Genomic DNA, 16,288 nt, shown 5'->3' on the forward strand with positions numbered 1-16,288 from the left:
GCTCAGTGACCACAAACTGACGATCCAAACAGGAAGACACACAAAATCATGGCAACCAAAAGAAAACAGAACACGTTCACTGTTGGACAGGTGAGGTCAGACGGAGATGCACTTTCTCCTACGATTCAATGAAATAAGAAACATTTATTTTGACAAATTCAGCTCTATAACCTCAGATTTCAAAGAGCTGAATGACCAATCAACATTAAAATACCCCTGGGAGGAGACAGGGCAAATCTGCTGCCCGATATATATCAACATGCCACAACCTGAGACACACACACACACACACACACACACACACACACACAGTGTGTATATATGATTGATATAAATGCAAATTAATGTAAATCAGTCCTGGTGTTGTGTTGAGTTATTGTTAATGTACGAGTGTTTGGACAAGATGTGTGTGTGTGTGCATGCGTGTGCATGCGTGTGTGTGTGTGTGTGTTGAAGCTCAGCCTAATCTGATTTGTGTTGCTATAATTAGCCGGCCGCCTGCAGGAGAGCTGCAGCGTCTCTCAGGTGAGGTACCGACGCTCCGACAGTCAGCTGGCCGGGCAGGACGACGCTGGACTGCGGGGATTTACAGGTGAGAGCAGACGGCCGTCAGGTGACACTGTCAGGAGCTTCATTGATTAATTGCAGTTGATCGTAATTAGTAAACTCTCCAGCAGCTACTGAAGGTCCAACCTTCCTGTCAGAGTCTCAGAGCAGCTCCAGGACCGACTCAGAAGTCTGTCCGTGTCCTTCTGTGGTTACTCTCATTCTCAGCTCCGCTGGTGGGATAATCATGTTATGAGTTTGGAACCACAGTTCCCATAATGCTTTGTGGGATGTAAACAGGAAATGTTGCCATGGAGTCGTGAGTTAGCCAGCAGCTACAACTAGAGCCTATTTTTTAACTGTTTTTTAGCCTTCAGTAGTTTGTTAGTTCTGTTCAGTGTCTCTGAGCTGGATGAACCTGTTCCTGCTGCTCCTGAGCAACTGGGCCTCACTGAGGGCGGAGCCTGATTCCAGGCAGAGTCTCTAACCTGCGATGCTAAACGAATATTGATTTGACATAATGAAGCCTGAGTAATGAGAAAACATTCTCCTTACGGAGCCTCTCTAAGCGCATCATGAGCATGACTGCACTGACGGGGTGAAATGGTGCGAGCCGTGCGGTTTAAGCTGCTCCTCTACAGATGGGTCGAGCAGATTAGAGATGGCATTTTCACGCTTTTTTAAGCATCTTTCATTAAAGCGCTCCACGGCGGTGGAGGTGAACGCACCTCTTATTCTCCTCTGCTGGTGACGATGCTCAGGAGGCCTCTCCTCAGTCCCACATTAAATACGCTGCAAGCCTCCTGCAGCGGGACCTGATGGATCGGAAAAGCTCAGGCGACTCTTTCATCATCGCCAAGTCGAGACCCCCGGCAGGCCTGCCCATGAGATGACACCGTGTTGCCGTTTTATCATATCAAAAAGTTATGGTAACAATTTGCATGAACAAAGTTGAATATTCAGGGAAATGTGCAGTGCGGTTCCCCTCGTATTCTCCATGGTACCGACCCTTTTGTGAAGATTTTCACATGAAAGGAGCGCTCGTTTGTTTTCCCCCAGTACCTCATAAATTAGCTCAGCCCGCGGGGCAAATGTCCAGAGGTTACTTAAAGACAGTGTGTTTAATTAATTGGAAAACACACTTTTTAATCGTTATTATCCAAGTATGAAATCCTTGTTATCTGGGCTCAGACATAATTACCACCCAGGGGACTTCTCTATTAAGTGTTGGGAATGTTGCTGTGAAGAAACTCAGATAATATATTCAGAGGTTCAGTTCAGTAAACTACTGTACATAATGTTGGTTACAGTAGGCTGAGTGTCAGCTGCTGAGTGGACAGAAGATGTTTTCTGACTGGCTCTGTCTCTTAAATAAATCAGTAGTTATTAAAGGTCCTATATTATACTGTTTTTCATCAATTTCACACAGCTGTCAGATGTCCAACAGCTCTGTATTGGATATGCTTTGCCCCAAACCCATCTGTGGTTCTGAATTTCAGCTGTCTAAAAGTCGCTCTACAGAGCTCTATTCAGAGCAGTCTGTTTCTGTGCCTGCACCTTTAAATGCTAATGAGCTTCGTCTGTCACCGCCCACTTGGAGAGCTCTTCCTGCTACGTCACTCTCAGGGAGGGGAAGCCCCTTGCGTTAGCAATAGCATGCTAATGTTTACGGTGCATGTATATATGTATCGCTATGGCTCTGGAGATTTTTTTGTTCAGTCGAACCAGTTTGACCCAGAACGGGACCCAGAAGGAGAAGCTGCTGAAAAAGTACAGACTCTGTGGCTGCAGCAGGACGTTTCAGAATGGTTAGTGTGTCTGTATAATGTTAGTTTGTTTGTGTGTGTTGTTACAGTTACTGCCATGAAGCTAATGGCTAACAGCTAGCGAAAGCTGCGTATGTCTCCAACTCAGTCTCCAAACTCTTGGACACTGTTCACCAGTCTGCACGTTTCCAGACTTTTTACTGTGACAACCAAGCTCCATCGTAATATCATTGACATTAAACTCACTTCAAACGCCATTGCATAGCGGACCGAAGCAGAGCTAACTAGTTAGCCAGTTTCCAGCTGACTTCACCAGACTCATAGGCAGCTATAAATACTATCAAACCGGGGCAACACTTACCTGTGGCTCGGGTGCAGTTGCTGGGTCCGGTATGGTTGGTACTGATCCTTTTATGAGGGTCAGTGTCGAGGCAAAGCAGCTTTGTACTGACCCTCGTTACTGAAGCAGTCTGATGAGAAGTGGTTAGCACACACACACAAGCTAACACGAACTGCAGCCGGCACGTTGTCTTAAAATATGAAACACAGCCACCGTCTCTTCTGTTGTTCTGTAGCTGGGACAGATTATAGACACTGATGTTGATTTATACAACCAACAGCAGAGTAATTTGTGTGTCCAGCTCTGAGTGAAACTCTGCTGTCTCACTGCTGGACACACTGAACTTCACCTCAGGGATGAACGCCTCCTCTCAGATATCTCCTGTCACCGCTCAGAGGAGGCCGGACTGTGATAATGACTCCTTTAGTTACGTAACGACAGGAGCAGAATCTGAACAGCCTGTAGGAGCGCCGTGTTACCAGTGGGTGGGCTGCAGAGACCATGCAGGAATCACTTGTGTTCCTCATTCTGGGAGTTGGCAGGCTCAGGGAGGACCAGCTTATATATGTAGAGACCAGAGAAAACCTGTTTTAATAATATGGGATCTTTAACAAAAACTGTTATTCACTTAAAGACAAAGTGATCAGAGATACAGATGCCCCAGACTGAAGGGCGCTGGTAGCACATGCTAACAATAACAGTGCTAACATGCTTCACAGGTATGATGTTCAACATGTTCACCATCTTGGTTCAGCATGCTAGCATGCTAACATTAGCCAGTGTTCAGTAAACACAGGCTGTGTCTCAGTTCAGGGTCTGCTTCTGAAGGCCTTTGTGGTTTCTGAAGGCGAGTCCTTCAGAGACCTTGTTAACACGTCAGCCGTTGTTAAATGTGACGGTCTAGCCTTTGGAGCATTTCTTTGGTTGCGTCACCAGATGTTTTAGAACCGAGAGCAGCTCAGTATTGAACACCTGAACATGTGGACCTGAAGAGGCGCTGGACAACATGTCAGAGCAACGCCACAGTTATGACAGTTCATCCTCGGGGGAACATGAACGTCTTCATAAAGTTATTCACAGTCCAGACAAAGAGATAGTTGATGAGATGGTTCACCCACAGCTGTGCTGCTAGCACGGCTAATAATTAGCATATTAGTGTGTATAGAGCCTCCAGGAGCTCCAGGCTCTGATGCAGCGCTCCAAGTGGCCAAACTGCATAATTACATCATCACGTGGCCCAGGCAGACTGTCCTCCTGAGCTAACATGGTGCAAGAAGCTTCACAAGATGGACGTGACTCATTTGACTGACAGAATTTGAGCTTTTCAATCAAATAACATTGAGAACGTCTAGAAGAGCCGCACCGTTCATTTATTTTATCTACATTCAAGTAAGCCGGGCGCTAAACCGGAAGTTAGCGGGCTCGTTCGTCAGGAGTCTCCAGTGCGCGTGCTCTGCTGGCGGCACAACATGGACACTCCGCGTATTTTCACACTCTGAGCAGCTATCGTAGGACGGAACCAAGCTTTGCCTCCAACACGGTCCACTGTTAATATAATGTCCTTGGCTGGACTGGTAATCTGGCATCCCACCCACAAAGCAGAGGCAGCGCCTCATTGGTTCATTTTATAGAATGACACCCAGTCACATTCACTCAGCTCGGAGTGGCGCTGCACAGCCACAACGACACTCATGTAGGTTCCCACCCCCCTCGTGACAGAGCAGGTGTTGTGTGAACAGGTGATGAGAGGATGATGAGGACACAAAACTCACCAGGACATCGACTGTTAGGTACAGTACAGGTGTGTGTTCGGACAGGACAGGTGTGTGTTCAGACAGTACAAGTGTGTGTTGACATAATAAATCAGTATATTGATTATGTGCTCTCTGGATTGACATTGACTGTTTTGAATACTGGATTTATAATATTGTTGATCAGGTGGTTCAGTTGAAGCTAACTGGACCCGGCAACAGAACCAGAGCTCAGTGGTGTGCTTTAATATTGTGTTGTTGTTAAGTGTTGGCTGGGTTCTTCTCAGACAGATCATATTTCAGGATCATGGATCGGGTCACAGCTCCTCCTGTGATCCAGTAGAACACATTGATACACACAGGTGTCATGTGTATTTGTGGTTCTGATTCTGAAATGGATTCTGTTACTGTTACAGACTGATGCAGGCTGTGGTTCTGACACCAGGAAATGGTACCAGACATTAAGAGAGTTATCTCCTTACAGAGCTGGACTGGATGGAGTGCCGTCTGAACGACGAGCGTTTCACTGAGACACAAGATTCACTGCAAGACCTGAAACTGGATCAATACAACCGAAGTCCTGAGAGTCTCAAACTGGACCTGGAGGAACAGGGTCTACACTGTGGTCCACATCAGGTTTGGGTTCAAGACAAATGTCCTCCAGATCCAGCTGTGGACCAGAATCCAGCAGGAGAAGATTGTGACCGAGGTGACCATCATCGATCCATCGAGCAGAACCAGGACCCGGGTCGGAGAGTGGATCTGGACAGAGGTGAGCAGGACGGTTACTGGTACCAATGATTTACATAGAGGTCCGGGCCCGATGCGATCCTGCTGAGTTTCAGTTAGATGTCGTATCAACAGGAAATCAGTCAGATTGTGATTACAGAGACAGGTGACAGGAAGTGACGGTGTGGTCGTCGAGTCCACAACATGTTTTCTTCTTCTGACAGACAGTTTCAGCGCGGCGGCGTCATCACGGCCTCCTCTGAGTGCGGCTGCTCGGAGCTCTGGCAGCTGGTCTTCTTTCTCTCTGTGATAATACTCGCTGTATCTTTGTCTCCTGTGGATGATGTCATCACCCACATCCTCCTCGCTCTGATGTCCTGATGTCAGATGAAACACTGACAGATAAACTCAGAGCCCATCACACACGCAGCGTTTCTCTCCTCAAAGCTTCCAGTTTTAATTGGCTTCAATGGAGGTGAAAGAAAGGTTGAATGATCTGCCAGTAGAGGAGGAGGAGTCGACGGACTGACAGACACGAAGAAGAAACACTGAGCAGCGTTCATGAACCAGCGTCCACACAGCAGACGTACGCAGACTACAGCTTCTGCAGCTCGTCTGTTTCAGTCGGTCAAAGTTTGCACGTAAAGACCACAACAGGAAACACCTGTGGAAGTGTGATAACACCTTCAGCCTGACAGACGCCGCTCCTCGCTACATGAAGCAGTGGAGCAAATGTCACAAAGCCTGAGAGGATCACTGCAGATAGAACAAAGAAACAACTCAGTCGACTGACTGATCAGATGATTGGCAACAACGACAGAACTGAATAATACAAAATGTCCCTGTGTGTGTCTCAGGTGACTTTTCTGATTTGTAAACTAAACATTGACTGAAGTGATGAGACTGAAACCCGCCAACACCAAGAGGTGCCGTTAGCATTAGCCGTTAGCATTAGCCGTTAGCATTAGCCGTTAGCCATTGTGCCGTTTAAAGTTCTCTGAAGTCAAAATCGATGTTGAGTGCTGTTAGAAAATATCTGCATCTTGATCTGAAGAAGCTTGTGGACATTACAACTGAAGAGAGAATTCAACTCCCAGAGTGCATTTCACCAACAGACGGCCGGTCACAGAGCTCACATCAACAGTGAGCTGAAGATAAAAGTGGTTTAAACCTGCAGCTTCACTTCCTCTCTGAGCCGCTGAGACTCATGGGTATTGTAGTATTTAGAGAACTGATTCAAACATGTGTTTTGTGACGACGTCATCTAGGAGGTGTGAGCTGGACTGCAAACTCCTTTTTTATTTTTATTTTATTTTTTTTGTGCGAGGAAAATGAAATAAATAAAATACTGAACAGATACTGAAAAAAGACACAATGTAACTATTCATGTAACTAACAGTGTAACAGTTATTATTATTATTATGCATCTGTCTGACCAAAACATCAATAAAAACAAATTTAAAAAAGACAAACGTGAGAAACCTGAACAACAGAGCAGGATCATTATCAATGAATTTATCAGTTATGTTTTGGATTCATCCAACTATTGTTTTCTTTTACTCCATTAATTTGACATTTTAGACTTATTATTTGTCATTCAGATGACACTGTGCAGAGTGGAATGACTCTGTGGTTTTATTCATTTAAATATTTCATTCAGACATCAACACACATGTGACAGAGTCCACTGCTCATCTGTCATCCTGATATAGATCATGTTGTAGTGACATGTTGCAGAGCAGAACGGGTCAGTACCAGGACCTGTCATTTGGCACTGAGAACCACTACAGAGGGAACACGTTTTCTGATTCTTTATGTTTTGGAGCCTCATATCAGAAGAAGCGCCCTCTGGAGTCTGGATCATAACAACTGCCTCCTCTCTGTCTACTTACTCCAAGTGTTGCCTCAGGACCAGCACCAGCACCAGGACCAGGACCAGGACCAGCACCAGCACCAGGACCAGCACCAGCACCAGCACCAGCACCAGGACCAGAACCAGGACCAGGATCTGACTATCTCTGCAGCCAGTCAGGAGGCGGTGGGGGAGTCAGGTGGCAGCGTCCCAGCGCTTGTGATCACTCAGGCAGAGGAGGTGAGTCCAGAGACAGAAAAGCCTGATGGGAAATAATGTGCACATCAGCCTCTCATCTATATTCATGTGCTTCAGCGGCTCCAGTTTAACGCTGGCGGTGCCGAATGTCTCGTCTTCCTCGGAGCCTTTGTTCAGCACTCACAGGTAGAGCTTTGTTCTTTGTTTAAACGATGTCTCTGATCCGGTTCAAAGCGCCGGCGTCCTGACAGCTCTGCTTCATCAGGCTGCTCAGAACCAGTTCTCCTGTCCTGGTTCAGGTTTGTGGCTCCATCGCTGTGATTATACCTTCATGGCTCGTTTCCACACGTCACGTCACAGAAGCTCTCAATGTTTTCAGTAATGTATTTGTTCACTGTGAACTATTTTAAATATTCATATTTCCTGACGTGTTTTGAGTGACGAGATGAGAAACTTTCATCACAAACGTCCTGAAGTTTAACTCCTGACAGGCTCCTGCTTCGGTCTGCCACCACACATTTAATGACTTCCAAACTGCATCATTACTGCAGCATATGATGATATAATGATAATAATACCAATACTAATAACAACAACAACAATTCTGGAGGTGTTTAGATTGAAAAAGAGAGTGAAAATTGTCAATCCAAGGATTATTGATCGTCAGAAGAAGACGAGTCACGTCGCTGCTGGTTCTTGTGCCTCAGATTGAATATTTGCTGCTCTTTCTGTTTTACATCACAACAATCTGGATGATGAATAAACAATCAGCAGGAAAACTTTATTAACACAGACCAGAATCACAAAACCACAGTCTGCCTCAGGGGTCTGTTCAGTGTGACACTGAGCAGATGGATTAATAATCCCAATGATAATTATCACAGCTCTACGTTTATCTGCAGATTTAAAGACACCTACATTTCCCACAATGCAACTGAGGTTGTGGTCTGATGCTAGCAACAATGCTAACTCAAGTGGTCTGCTTGTTTTAAATAATTACAACTATCATTGTGTTGATGATTTAACTATCAGTTTGATTTTAGTTTATTAAGATGTTCTGCTGCTGCACAGTGAGCTGTAACTGTCACAGATGAGGTGGATCAGTGTGAGTCCACACGATGATCCTCCAGCCAGCAAAACCAACAGGAAGTTCAAGGATTATATGTTTACTGGGACATTTTCTTCAGATCAGGCTGTGAGGCCAGGCTTGTGAACTGCTCCTTTAAACGACACATGATAAAAGTGCCATGATGTTAGAATAACACAGTAGAGGAGGTGCAGCAGCAGCAGGAGGTGCAGCAGCAGAGGAGGTGCAGCAGCAGCAGGAGGTGCAGCAGCAGCAGGAGGTGCAGCAGCAGAGGAGGTGGTGCAGCAGCAGCAGGAGGTGCAGCAGAGGAGGTGCAGCAGGAGGTGCAGCAGCAGAGGAGGTGCAGCAGAGGAGGTGCAGCAGCAGCAGGAGGTGCAGCAGCAGGAGGTGCAGCAGCAGAGGAGGTGCAGCAGCAGGAGGTGCAGCAGCAGGAGGTGCAGCAGCAGAGGAGGTGGTGCAGCAGCAGGTGCAGCAGGAGGTGGTGCAGCAGCAGGTGCAGCAGGAGGAGGTGCAGCAGGAGGAGGTGCAGCAGGAGGTGCAGCAGCAGGAGGTGCAGCAGCAGGAGGTGCAGCAGGTGCAGCAGAGGAGGTGGTGCAGCAGCAGGTGCAGCAGGAGGTGCAGCAGCAGCAGGTGCAGCAGGAGGTGCAGCAGCAGGAGGTGCAGCAGGAGGTGCAGCAGCAGGAGGTGCAGCAGGAGGTGCAGCAGCAGGAGGTGCAGCAGATGCAGCAGCAGGAGGTGCAGCAGGTGCAGCAGCAGGAGGTGCAGCAGGAGGTGCAGCAGCAGGAGGTGCAGCAGCAGGAGGTGCAGCAGGTGCAGCAGCAGGAGGTGCAGCAGGAGGTGCAGCAGCAGGAGGTGCAGCAGATGCAGCAGCAGGAGGTGCAGCAGGAGGAGGTGCAGCAGCAGGTGCAGCAGGAGGAGGTGCAGCAGGAGGTGCAGCAGCAGGAGGTGCAGCAGGAGGTGCAGCAGCAGGAGGTCTGTGGTGGCTGCAGCTCCTCTGAGCAGTTAAACATGTGAAAGCTCTGTTGATCCGTTACGCTCACTGATCCGAACCGCCTCCAGAACCTCTCCGGCATGCGGCGGAGGAGCACTGAAACCAAAGTGACTGCGGTGAATTCTGAGGATACTGAGATCATGCGTGAAGTTATTTACCCCTCAGAAGAATTCAAATCAGTAATTCGTCAGATGGAGATACTGGAACTAATATGAAGGCAAATCAGATCAGACTGCTGCATTAGAGCCTGATAAACACTTTACAGGCCCGAGTGTTCACTGGACCCGCTCTCCCTCCTCCGCCTCATCGGGGGGAACGCTCCATCTTCTGCTGCTGGTCTGTACCGGGCCGCTGCTGGTCTGTACCGGGCCGCTGCTGGTCTGTACCGAGCCGCTGCTGGTCTGTACCGGGCCGCTGCTGGTCTGTACCGGGCCGCTGCTGGTCTGTACCGGGCCGCTGCTGGTCTGTACCGAGCCGCTGCTGGTCTGTACCGGGCCGCTGCTGGTCTGTACCGAGCCGCTGCTGGTCTGTACCGGGCCGCTGCTGGTCTGTACCGGGCCGCTGCTGGTCTGTACCGGGCCGCTGCTGGTCTGTACCGGGCCGCTGCTGTAGCGTCACATCAGAAAATCATTACAGAGGTCAACACACAGTTTCATACTGTTGGTGAGCTGTGGTACATTCTGCTGGGGAGGTTAATGTTTTACATGACTGAAATTTCTATTGAATTATTATTTAAACAGATTAAAACAAACACTTGAATTCAAGTGACATTAAAAAAACAAAAGTTTGACCAATTTGACAAAACACACAAACAGGACAGAAAAAGATTAAAGAAGAGTAAATGTGCAGGGGATGAAATATTAATGTTAATTTAATATTAATATTAATTAGTTTCAAGACATAGAAACCACTTCTGACACTACATGTTGCAGAGCTAGCATGCTATCAGTGTTAGCCAGCTGAATATGCTGTCAAAAGTTTGCTTCATGTCTAAATGGACTTTCATTACGTTCATACAGGTCGTCTGATTTGTTAACGCTAACTTCCTGTGACAGTTCACAGGTCTGTCCACACTCGTCCTCAGAAGTTCAGATCTGTGCCGTTTGTCACTTGATCAGTGAGGAGAAAACGTCTCACTGATTCTTCAGACTTCGCTCAGAATAAGAAACGTCTGGTCAGAGTCTGAAGTCTGCTCAGTCGGTCGGCACACAAATAACATCTCTTGTTTCACTCTTCTTTGTTGACTCGTATAATAACTGACTTATTGTTTGTGTCCTGCTTCAAGCCGTCTGTTGAACATCACACCGTTCACGCCTCACGTAGCGTACGCGGCGTGGAGGTGGCGGGACACTTTGATGATGCTCGCGGTGACAGTCAGCAGCACCAATTAAAGCTCGATCCATGTCACGTTACGCTGAGGTCCTGTCCCGTTCTGATGATAGTCAGACCCACAAACACAGCTCACCTCGTCTCCCTGCACGCGTCCTCCTATACGTACAGCCGGATGGTGTAGAGTCGAGAACCTGCTCATTAAACAGCGTACATCAAACACGTATGCTTGAAAGTGATCCTTATTGCTTCACTGTTCATTCAAAGCAGTGATGTGATTGTTAATTAAAACGAGAACACAGCGGGCCAGACAGCTGGTAGTCATGTTCCTGAGCAGCGCCAGTTCTTCTCTGGCACGTACGTTTATATGTGTTGAAGTAAAAAGACGACTGAAAAACATAAATCTTATTAATCCCAACATGAAGACAACTTAGACAAACATACACGCGTGCGACTTCTAAGCTAACCTTCAGCAGAACGCTGGATAAAAAACAAGCCGTACAAAACTCTCGCCTCCTCCTGCACTTTCTTTATAAAGGTCACAGATTTCAGCTTGTTAACGTCGTTAACTTCACACACGTCTCAGCTCTGTCACACTCACATTTAAATGAAATTCACTGCTTGATTCAGGACATATAAAATGAAATAATGAAAATTGTGAATTGTATTTTATTTGAAACTCCAATTCTGTAGTGACGCTGAGCCACCCATGACATCTGGATGAAAGCTCAGACAACAAACTCCGGGTTTGAGTTAAGATTTGTTTTTGTTGGACTGATTCTGAGCTCGAGAAGAACTTTGACTCAACATATGAAGTGAAACCGTCACGCTGAGGTCGTGTGTTGTGTTGGTGTGAACACTGGACTCGGCCGATACGTCTTAGCTGTATGCTAATATCAACTGTTATGTTAGCATGTTTGATTAAGTAGCGTACAAAGCGTTCCTTCTGAAGCCAAGCTGTCAGCAGTGATCAGTCTTATTATCACTTGCTGGTCATCAAACAACTTACAGAATAGAGATTATGAGTTTCTAGAGGACGAGTTTTTCTCCTGTGACAATGCTAACTGTTTCGTTAAGCTAACGCTGAGTTAAACATGATCTGGAACAAAACTCTCCCTGTAGAATATATTGTTTGGGTCTCTTTTTCCAAATGTTCTGCAACTCTGTTTATGTTAAAGTTATATTCCTTCACTGAAGCCGTCCTCTGAAATCAACGAGAACATTTCATTTGCGACTGTGTCTGTTTGTCTGCGCGCTGTAAACCGTCCGACACCGAGACTGTCGACATGCAGCTCTTCACCGCTGGACACGTGGAACACTGTGAACCTGAAGCTCCGTGTGATGATCACATCTGAACTAAAAGCCGAGCAGGAACCTTTTCTGAAATGCAAAGTAGTGTCATTATTATTTACAGTAGAATTGATGAAGTACTTAGCTGAAATAATTAGCTGAAATCAATATGATCGGTGTGACGCACACGTGTGTGTGTGTGTGTGACGTGTGTGTGACGTATGTGTGTGTGTGTGTGTGTTTGTGTGTGTGACGTATGTGTGTGTGTGTGTGTGTGTGGTAGTAATTAGCTCTCCTGGGACTTCAGTCCTGAACAGTTAAAGGACAATCGCGGCGCTCTGAGCTGTTAAACTGCTGCCGCTGTCTGTCGCCAGCCGCGGCCTAATTGTAGTCAACAGGCTCCGGCAGCCAACTCGTTCTTCTCGCCACATTAGAAGATGAACGCCGCTTTCAGGGAGGCAGACAGACATTTTGTTGAGTTGTAAACACGCTCTCATATGCTAATTTGGCGGCACCTGGGTGCCGTTTGAGGGACACGAGTGAAGATTGGAAGTGAGATGTGGTGTTTTCTGTTGTGTGCGTTCACAGTGAGGAGGTTTGTGTTGTTGGTTGATTCGCGACGTGTCAGACGAGCTGCAGTCGTAGACGCACAGCGGCAGGAAGAGTTGTTCATATCACGGCGATGAGACGCTGAGATCAGAAAACTTGTGTTTCTGTCCATCGGACTTTATCAGTATTATAATGGATGAATTGACAAAGACAGTCGGTCACATGATGTCACTAAACACGTGGTGACGTTTCACTCTGAGCTGATTCCACCATGAAGATTTACACAGAAATGAATAAAAACTGATTCCATGTGAAAACCCTCCACACACGCGTCCAGCGCCGCCTCACTAACACTCTGTGTTTTCCAGGCTCTGGGACCAGCAGCGACTCCAGCAGACCCACAGAGACCTGCAGACCTGGTGGTTCCGGCGAGCCCCACTGAGCCCAGTCTGAGCTCCAGCAGTGACGGAGGAGACATGACCTGCTGCGACCTCCTGTCTCTGAGGAGCGACTCCTCGTCTCTGACCAGCGAGCCGACCATCTCCAGGACGGTGAGTCACAGACCGTCTTCTTCCTGTACCGACTCGGTGCTGCAGGTCCAGACTGTTGGGCTGAACTCGACTGAGTTAGTTTGTAGACAAGCAGCTGTTGGACTGAACCTGAATGTTCTGAGCAGCTCGTCATGTCGGACATGAAACATGAAAACGTCTCTGGCTGTACTGAAGCAGAGACATGAGGACAAACACGTTAATGCATCAATAAATACACAGCAGGGTGACAGCAGCAGTGATCCGGAGCCAAGTCCCAGGTTCTGTTCTGTTCTGCTGACTGGAGTCACAGCGACAGACGAGCAGATGAAGCTCATCTTCAGGACGCTGGAGACACATTTCACCTGTCAAAGCTTCAGCACCATACTGACAGTAGATAGAGCAACTCAACTCAACACGCAGTGACGTCACACAGTGACATCACGCAGTGACATCACACAGTGACATCTGACTGTCTCACTCAGGGAGCAGCATGAAGCCCAGCAGTGTTCTGTAGAATCACACGTGTTTGTTCTGGTGGTTCTGACTTTGAGTCGGATCATTTTAAACCTCTGGTAGTTTGTTTCCATCTGGTGTTTCTGTTCCTCAGTGAACTGTTGGTGTCACCTGTCCATCCAGCCCTCAGCTCACCTGTGTGACTGAAAAGCTTCAAACCACATTTGAGACAGAATCAGAATCCGTGAAGCTCCGAGAACAAAGAGAAATGAAAACACGGACCCCCATCTTGTCGAGCTGAACCTCCTGAACCGAGCAACAGCGATCCTCGCCTTAACAAAGCGTTCCTGTCGGTCTGCAGAGCGATCCAGTTTCATCATCAGCCTCTCTTCATGAGGTCAGGGGGGAATATGGAGCCCGTCCAGCGAGCGGCGAGGCTGCGGTGTAATCATAATTCCCTTGACCTCCGCTGACCCCCGCGAGGCTCTGACAACGAGGGCCACGCTGCGGGACGGCGGCTTCTTTCAAACCGCCGCTTGCTCTAAAATGGCTTTTTCATCTCTCAAACAATCGCACGGCCGCGGCGCTGAATGAGAGGGCAGATTACAGAAGTCAGGTTCACAGGTGAGACGAGCGCTTTCTCTCCAACGGGACAAAGTCGTTATCGGCCTCATTAAAGCCGCTCGGCTCCTGCTGCAGCTCCACCAGCTGCACCTGATGGAGGGAAGCCGCAATTAATATGTTAATGACTCTCATTACTGACATGAAGACGGCAGCACACTCGTCTGATCGCTTTGTTCTGTCCGGTGCCGCCCGGTGCTGTCCGGTCCAGCTTTAGTTAATGACATTGTACATTACATCACCAGATGTGTGATCAACTCAACATGACAGAAAACTTTAATTCGATTAAAATACAACAAACATTTAAACTTCCAGCTCTGATTCAGTTTTCATTCCTTTTACATTTGATTTATTAAAATAATAATAAAGTCTGTTTTATACAAATTATTGTTTTGAGCTGATAATAAATCCAGTAAAAATGATGACGATGTAACAGAACAATAATAATTATGATCATAACACGATGTCATTAAACAGCAGATGATGTGATTATAAGGGACAAATAACAAAACAAAATTAATTAATTAGTTTGGTGCTGAATAATTAACACGTTTTTGAGCCACTTCACTGGAACGATCGATCACGTTTTTGCACTGAGGAGAGCGACGGCGTCACGCTGCTCCGGATCGAGCCGGGACAGAAGTTGGTGTGATGAAAGTGTAGAAGACTCGTTTAAACCTTATTGTTCAGGGAAAGTCTCTGAACTGTTGAAGAGCTTCATCAGGTGTTCCTTCAACAACCCACGTGTCGCAGGTGCGTGTCGCAGGTGCGCGTCGCAGGTGCAGGTGCGCCTCTGGATGACACGTGCAGGTCAGGTGGGAGCAGGAAGTGAACAACACCAGCTGGGAATCGGTGGGATGGTCAGAGCTTGAATGGACCTGCACGGGCCGGTATCATCAGAACATTTCTAGACACATTGTGTTTGCTCCAACACTTTACACACACACACACACACACACACACACACACACACACACACCTGGATGGAGTGTGTTAATGGTTTCTCAGTATGATTAACGAAGGCGAGCTCGGGGAGGATCAGCAGCGAGTCGTCCTCACTGAAGCTTAGTGACGCGTCAGTGAAGCGACTTCGTCAGAGTCGTTAAGACGCTTCTCTCGTCTCATTGGACGCTTTAGGAACATTCAATTTACAGAGCGACGCTGAGTCGAGTCGAGCCTGTGGGGCTCGTTTGATCTGAGAAGAGTAATTAAAGCCTTCACTGTCAGGAGTCACTCGCTCCAGGTGACTCAGCTGATCAACACCTGACAGGAAGTTCAGCTGTTTCTATCAGTCCTTCCAGAAAAATGCAGATTTTTTTTTGATTGTTGCAGTTAAAAATCCCCGATTATGTGGCACGATTTCTTAAAAAATACGATGGAATATGCAGAATATTTAAGCAATTTTATGCAATGAAATTGTGGGAATTTGCAAAAACTCTCATATATAATGAAATATTACTAAATATAACTAAATATATAACGAAATGTCATTGGGCTGTATTATGTACACACACACACACAGACTGCAGTATAACTTCACTTCTGGCTGTCTAACCTCTGACCTCTAATGTTAACTTACATCCACACAACAGACTTGGAAATCTCATTCACACTCACACACGCCGGTCTTTACAGTTTTTCTTGATTGCTTTGACCCGTTTAAAGAAACTGGGATCCACTCGGTTTTCATCATCACCATCTCAGCAGAGATGCTAATGTGTTAACCCTTTCTCATTGGGTCGACACATTTTCCCCCGTTTTGCAGAGCAGTAAACATGGATGACACTCAGACAGTCCGCTCTCCATTGTTGTTCCATTGAATTACACGGCGGTACGGCAGAGATGTTCCGCTCTGTGAGAATCACCATCGAACCATCACTCGGGAGATAATGAAGAGACGCTGTGTAAAAAGAGATACTGATATTACCGGAGCCGTCCATTAGCCTACTGTTTACTACCACTGTAGCGTTTATATTAGTTATTCTGGATATTTGGAGGTTCTTTGGAAAAAGAAGCTGATGATTCTTCCATCAGCTCAGGCTCTGAAACACTGAACTGTGGTGGTGTGTTTAGTCTGAGTGTGTCGTCTCTGTTAAATGACGATGTTTTTCTCTTAATACCTACAAAGTCTCCTGCAGGCCTGATGCAGACAGACAGTGAAGGAAGAAATGATAATAGGGAATATTCTACCTGCTCTGATAGCCTGAACACACAGCACAGGTCTTATTACAGGCTATAATATCTTTAAGGTACACA

General features: G+C 46.9%; 2 protein-coding genes across 2 annotated transcripts in view; one reads left to right on the plus strand and one right to left on the minus strand.

Annotated features, from left to right (window-relative positions):
• The window catches only part of LOC119024232, a 43,347-nt gene that overhangs the window by 6,350 nt on the left and 20,709 nt on the right, over nucleotides 1-16,288 (plus strand). The window contains exons 2-5 of the mRNA XM_037106785.1: nucleotides 491-592; nucleotides 4,888-5,175; nucleotides 7,031-7,224; nucleotides 12,797-12,979. Of these exons, the coding sequence (XP_036962680.1) occupies nucleotides 4,899-5,175; nucleotides 7,031-7,224; nucleotides 12,797-12,979 (654 nt within the window). The 5' untranslated portion in view covers nucleotides 491-592; nucleotides 4,888-4,898. The remainder of the gene's footprint in view (nucleotides 1-490; nucleotides 593-4,887; nucleotides 5,176-7,030; nucleotides 7,225-12,796; nucleotides 12,980-16,288) is intronic.
• Nucleotides 9,182-12,413, minus strand: LOC119024236 (glutenin, low molecular weight subunit-like). Its single transcript, XM_037106792.1, has 2 exons — nucleotides 10,726-12,413; nucleotides 9,182-9,866 (listed from the first exon to the last, which is right to left on the minus strand). Exons 1-2 carry the CDS (start codon nucleotides 10,789-10,791, stop codon nucleotides 9,564-9,566), a joined length of 369 nt encoding a protein of 122 aa, XP_036962687.1. The 5' UTR covers nucleotides 10,792-12,413; the 3' UTR covers nucleotides 9,182-9,563.

The sequence above is a fragment of the Acanthopagrus latus genome, chromosome 8 (assembly GCF_904848185.1).
Source record: "Acanthopagrus latus isolate v.2019 chromosome 8, fAcaLat1.1, whole genome shotgun sequence".
NCBI classification, from domain to species: Eukaryota; Metazoa; Chordata; class Actinopteri; order Spariformes; family Sparidae; genus Acanthopagrus; species Acanthopagrus latus.